Raw genomic sequence first — 6,787 nt, forward strand, 5'->3', positions numbered from 1 at the left:
GAGTGGCCCTTCTCTGGACCCTCTCCATGTTATCCGCATCCCTCTTGAATTGCGGCGCCCAGAATTGCACGCAGTACTCCAACTGCGGTCTGACCAGCGCCCGATAGAGGGGAAGTATCACCTCCTTGGACCTATTCGTCATGCATCTGCTGATGCACGCTAAAGTGCCATTGGCTTTTCTGATGGCTTCGTCACACTGCCGACTCATGTTCATCTTGGAGTCCACTAGGACTCCAAGATCCCTTTCCGCTTCCGTGCCACCCAGCAGGTCATTCCCTAGGCTGTAGGTGTGCTGGACATTTTTCCTCCCTAGGTGCAGCACTTTGCATTTCTCCTTGTTGAACTGCATTCTGTTGTTTTCTGCCCACTTGTCCAACCTGTCCAGATCTGCTTGCAGCTGTTCCCTGCCCTCCGGCATGTCCACATCTCCCCATAGCTTTGTGTCATCTGCAAACTTGGACAGAGTACATTTCACTCCCTCGTCCAAGTCACTGATGAAGACATTAAAGAGTATCGGTCCAAGGACCGAACCCTGCGGGACCCCACTTCCCACACCCTCCCAGGTCGAAACCGACCCATCCACCACGACTCTCTGGGTGCGACCCTCCAGCCAATTCGCCACCCACCGGACTGTGTAGTCATCCAAGTCACAGCCTCTTAACTTGTTCACCAGTATGGGGTGGGATACCGTATCGAAGGCCTTCCTGAAGTCTAAGTATACGACATCCACCCCTCCTCCTGTGTCCAGGCATTTCGTAACCTGGTCATAAAAAGAAACTAGATTGGTCAGGCACGATCTGCCTGCCACGAACCCGTGCTGGTTTCCCCTCAGCATAATTTGTCCTGCCGGGCTCTTACAAATGTGAGCCTTGATAATTTTTTCAAAGACTTTGCCAAGGATGGAGGTGAGACTGACTGGCCTATAGTTGCCCGGGTTCTCCTTCCTCCCCTTTTTGAAAATGGGGACCACGCTGGCCCTTTTCCAGAAGAGACGGCAATTAGTTTCATTCCTGCCACTCAAAATTATGTACCTAGCTAAACCCTCTTCAAAGTGAACCAAAAGTTAGATGTTTCTGATTGTATATTCTATGAACCAGCAATAGCCACCATGTACTGTCCCTCACATACAGTTTTCTTGTTAAGAATAGATTGTATGTTAGCCAAAAACAGGCATTTGCTACTACAATTTTTGCAGTGGGCAGCCATTCTTTTTTGTGCGTGTTGGAATTGGCCTGTTGAAGGCTGCTTGCAGACGTTAAAGAAAAAAACAAACAAACCGGCTCACTTTAAACTCCACATGCTTCCATATCAAGCCCAATGTATGCCCAGAAGAGGCATTGTTATTACACTTGGCTTTCCCATTATCTGTATAGATTGGGCACTTTTAGAGTGTGGCTTTTTTTTTAGAGTGTGGGGTGTTTTTTTTAGTGTGTGGCTTTTTTGGCGCTTTTGTCTAATAGCCAATTGAATCAGCTTCAGCTAAATGTGCCAAAAAGCCCCCGTGAAGTCCCCAATCTATACAAACGCTGCAGAGCCAGGCTGAAGTAATGCACTGCTTCTTCTGCTAAAGCACAGTTTTTTGTTTTGTTTTTTTAAGATCTGCAAGCAGCTAAATTTTTAGGGCCAGGTTTAAGAAAGAGAATTAGGATTTACTTACAGCCCACATCTTTTCTTCACAGTACCAAGAAACATTTTCTAAGAATTTGAGTGCTTCAAATCACACTAACATAACCACTAATAGGAATTTCTATAGCTTACTTCTATACAAATTATTAGTCATTTTGGTTGCCAAAAATTGTGTCAGCAATACACTCTGTTGGCACAGTCCATTTAACAGTTTTTAAAAACTGAAAGCAAACATACCAGGCTAAATACTGATTTTGAAAACCAGAACCACATCCAGGGGAGCTGCTGGAGTGACTGCACAGCAGTGTAACTAGGAATGGCAAATGGGACATGAGCCTCTGGTGCTGACTATGTGGGGTACGCCTAGAATGGGGACCGGAGGCATCAGAGTAGCAGCATGGGGCTGTATTTGGGAAGAGCTCACCAAGGAACTGTTAGCTCCAGTCCTGTAGTCCAGAAGCAGGAATCCTTTTGTCAGCCTCACTCCCCCTCCCCCTCTCACAGGTTAGTTGATGACTGAATTTAAGAATGAAGCTGGTCTAAATACAGACTGCAAACAAAGATGTGCTGGACTATTTTCCCACTTTGTTTTTTGTTCTGTTTCAAATAAATGATTGGAGTAAAAATGTTAAAAGGCCTGGTTGGATGGCTGGTTTCTAGAGCTATAATGTAATGAATGAAGGCAGCTTGCCTACAAGAGGCAGAATGTCCCCAGTGGAACTGTGGGAAGTATGTCTAGTTATACAAAATACTGTGGTCAAAATTTTCAAGAGCAATCTCTAATCTGGAGACAATCAAGCTGTGAGAGTCTATTCACCATGGTGAGAACCTGCAACTCCATATGAAGCCAATAGTATTTTCAGATGCTCAGCATTTCTGTATACAGAGATCTTAGGTTGGGAACCCAAAATTAAAGTCTACTTTTGAAAATGTGGGTTCAGATATTGGGGGAGAAGCGAGAGGGGGGTGAAAATGCAGTGTCCTCTCTCCTGCACCAGCTTCCAACCACAAGCAATAGAACTGGAAAAGCCTGGCTACAGCCCCAGCTGTATATCTTCCCTTTTAGAAAGTTAAATGTCCTGATCATACTGACTTATTTTCCCCCTCCGCATTCATGTTTTGAAGGCACAAGCAAGATCACTGTTATACATTTTTATGGTGAGTAAAATTTTACGTGTGTCATTGTGACACTTCTAGAACATTAAAAAATAACTACAAAGCATACTTCTATGTATACTATGGAGTATGAAAAAAAAATTAGAGGAATTAGGAAATATCATTATCAAAAAGAAAAGAAAAAAGAATGCAAGTTATTAAATTGAATGTAACATGCGGCTGTATGCAGAAGCATTAATAAGCTGTATAATCTTCAAATGTACAAAAAAATCCATTATCCAAACGTAGCAAAATCCATTAATAAAGAATATTTATTACCTTTGTATCCTTGTTCAGTCTCCCTGAGATCAATTTTAGTAATTGGTTTGAAATCGGTGTCCCATAACCGAATACAACCATCTCTCCCACCAGTGGCAAAACCTTCCTCACAAGCATACATACTAAAAATTCCAGCCTGTTAATCAATAGTATAATAGTTTTTAAAGTTGCTTACAGTTTGGTTACACATAAGAACAAATAAAATGAGTTTGAGTAGCCTCATGTTAAAGGCTACAAGCTGTTAAGAGCTGTTAGGTAGTACTTTTTAAAAGACACAATTTTCTCCACCCAGAAAACAAACCAATAAATATTGGGAATGCTTTATTTCAAGTGTTCTCTTACCAGTCTACTTAGAGTGAATTATAATGGAAGCTCTGTACAAATACCAGAGACATGGCTTACACCTGTAACTCCCAAATTAACAAGGAGTATTAAGTGACAGAACACTTCAAATAAACTGCTACCCAGATAAACAAAAACAAACAAGCCATACATATTTTCTTAGAAGTGCAGAGATGACTGAGACATTGTTTCATGAATTCAGTTCAGACATCATTTGGAATCTGACTCAAACTGAAGAAGTGTGAATTTTATTTTCCTGGTCAACACAAAAGCATCTATTACAGTTTGAACTGCGTTTCGCTTTTGAAAGGGCCAAGCTAACATAAAGGATAGCAATTTTTTTGCATTCAAGTATTTCTTCCAGTCTGTCCAAATGCCTCAGACAATACACTGCTGTGCTGGAGACCTAATAAGGTAAGAGGTGGGTTTCCTAAGCTGTTGAAAAACTAATGCAGAGGCAAACTAATTTGTTTTGAGGCTGTCAGTGTCTGACTTCTTCATCAGTAACTAAATGGAGATAAGGACTGGGGTAGTGGTGGAAAGGGAGGGAAAGCTAAGTAACATGCAGAAAGTCTCAGCCTCTTGGGTGAAATATGTAACACATTATATAGAAAGAAATAACAGTTTGCATTCCATGACTAGAAGCACTGTAAAGCAATTCTGAACAAATTACTTTGGGGTTTTGTGTTTCAGAGATTTCCACATTGTATTTGCTCAATTTTAAAATAAGAGGATGAACTTTCCATATTCAGTGTGGCATATGAAATCTCTAGTTTAGCTCTAGTTTCTGCATCATCAGCAAGTAATAAAAATTGCACAATCAGAGTTTAATTAGCATTGCTGTCCAGAATGTGAGAGCCAGAATTAAATTCTGCTCCTTCCCCTCATACCTGCATAAGTTCTGAGGGGATCCTAGAGATAAAAAAGCAGTGTAAAAACTTTATTTATTCAGAAAACAAATATAATAGACAACTTTATGGACAGAAAGCAGGTCTGTTAAACAAGCAGATGTCATTTTTACATTTTTCCTTTCCCTAATTTGGGCACGATTGCAATATGGTCACGTCAGAGGCACCGCTAACTTAAGCTTGACTACTTACAAAAGTAAGGATTACGTACAAGTAAGAATTTTGAGACTAGGATGTTAATATGTTTTTCTATTTTTCAATATTGCTATGACTTCTGATGTATAGCAAATAGACATGGTCTTTTCTTAGGCTGTTCAAAACACTCCTGTTGAAACTGCTAGCAACAACTGTAAATTGAAATTGTTGTTTCTAGCAAGGTTCTAGAAGAAGGCTATACAGACTGCCATTTGGGTTTTATAAGGCTGCTTTCTAGAAAAAAATCCCTGTCTGGATTGGTAAGAGAAAACATACAATAACACTGTGAGCTACATCTGCTAGTAATAAATGTTTATAGTGGTAAAGCATGTCCCTACCTTTGGGAAATGAAATGTTTTGAATTATATTTTTAAGTAACTACATATTTAACTAATGAGATTTTTTTTAGATCTTGTTCATCGTTTCTAAGATCGTCAAAGTGAATCTCAGTTGTAAAACAGATTTGTGTGGGCTACTGGGGGGGTGGGGTGAAAATCAGGCTAAAAAAGCTCCATTAAGATCCCCAATATTAATTAAAAACTTGATACAAAATATTGAGAAATCCTGTGAGGAAATCCCATTTTAAATACCTTTGGCTAATTATAATGCATATTTATAAAAGTGGTTTATTCAGAACTCAAATTAATTTAAAATCTGTCAAGATGATACCTTATATTTTTAGACTACTTAGAGAATTCACTGTCATACCAGAGGCAATTCTATCTGTAGCACAATATACTATAGCTAATATTTACACACAAAGCATAACTAGTATATGAAGTCAACAGTACTTAAACTCATAATTTAAATTAGTGTGCACTTGTGCAAACTTTTTTCTAAGGTGACAGAGTAGAACCTTTTAAATGACCACCTCTATTACGATCCTTCTGTTCCATAAACAAGGTTAAGTTTTTGTAAGTTAGCATTAAAAACACAACTTACGCTATGCGCTCCTTGAATTGTGCGAACTAAGTTCAGCCCTTTCCAAACATATATGTCTCCATTTAAAGCACCAGAGTATGTGACATCTTCTTTTGCACATGCTAAGCAAAGGATAGTTTGGAGATCCCCTGTCTTGCCAAATATTCCTCTTTTTGCTGTCAATGCATTTCCACACAATGTCCAGAACTATGAAATGTAAATGAGACATGAAGAGAAGTTTCTGCAGCAGTTTTGGTTTGATCAGTCTTACAGGCATGCTTCCATATTATTCAGTTACGGAACTATGCACCAAAATTTCTCTTGTATGCTTACCAGACTGCTCCATCATGCTATAAATACTTTACAAAGAATTAAAAAAAATACCACAGTAGATATAAAGATTAGACACACATACACAGAGACACTGAGCTAGAAAGTTGAGTATGAAACTGAAGCAAAATCCACTCTTGTACTTCCTATAACTCTACCATCTCTTTATCCCATGTTGCAGTGTGATATCTAATAGAATGGAAGCTTTAAGATAAGAACCTGGGGTTCTTTTAGTCTAAAAAAGCTCCATGCACAACCCTGGTGCAGAATAAATAATAATGGAATATATGAAATAAGAGGTAATGGACAAGAAGTGACATAGGCCCCTGGCTCCTGTAACAGAATCTGCAACCCTGAATTAGATGCCGATGCTCCCTATGTAATACACAGGAAGACACAGGTACTTCAGAATGGGATTCGCAAGAGTCAATAGACTGAGAAAAGATGGAATTTCTCAAATACCATACTGTTTGGGGGGTCTAAGTAGAGCAAGGCAGTACCATACTGAAACACGCCATACCTGCTCCCTGGGCACATCTACACGTGCAGTTAATGTGATGCAGTAAACTCTGGCGCAGATCGTGACAGAGTTTATTGCTCCCGGGCACTGTGCTTATAAGTGTGCCTGGGACTGCAGCACATTGTGCCATGTTGGAGCAGCCCTGGCTGGAAGGAGGTCCAGAGGCTCAGCCTGCCAGGCCAGGACTGCTCTGATCCAGCTCAATGTGCTGCAGAGAGGCTGGCTGCAGCATGAGGTTGCTCCGGGACAAAGTTAGCTTGTAGACAGTCCTTGCACTGAAGCAACCTTGTGCTCCAGCCAGCCCCATCAGCTACATGTGCATTGCTGCACACTAATGCCACCGTAGGACAGTACTTATGTTTACAAGTACTAACCTACAGTGGAGTTAATTAGTTTCTTGCAGCCTAATCAGCCACATGTGTAGACACTGAGACTTTACTGTGGAGCTAATTAGGCAGCTCCACAGGAAACATCTTGTGTAGATGCGCCCATCATGTGCCACATCTGGAAC

At 40.4% G+C, this 6,787-nt stretch overlaps 1 protein-coding gene across 1 annotated transcript in view; it reads right to left on the minus strand.

Annotated features, from left to right (window-relative positions):
• EML6 (echinoderm microtubule associated protein like 6) overlaps positions 1-6,787 on the minus strand; it is a 316,078-nt gene that overhangs the window by 173,747 nt on the left and 135,544 nt on the right. Inside the window, exons 5-6 of the mRNA XM_025201579.1 lie at positions 5,448-5,633; positions 3,061-3,196 (exon numbers count right to left, since the gene is read on the minus strand). Of these exons, the coding sequence (XP_025057364.1) occupies positions 3,061-3,196; positions 5,448-5,633 (322 nt within the window). The remainder of the gene's footprint in view (positions 1-3,060; positions 3,197-5,447; positions 5,634-6,787) is intronic.

This window comes from Alligator sinensis, unplaced genomic scaffold, assembly GCF_000455745.1.
Source record: "Alligator sinensis unplaced genomic scaffold, ASM45574v1 scaffold432_1, whole genome shotgun sequence".
NCBI classification, from domain to species: domain Eukaryota; kingdom Metazoa; phylum Chordata; order Crocodylia; family Alligatoridae; genus Alligator; species Alligator sinensis.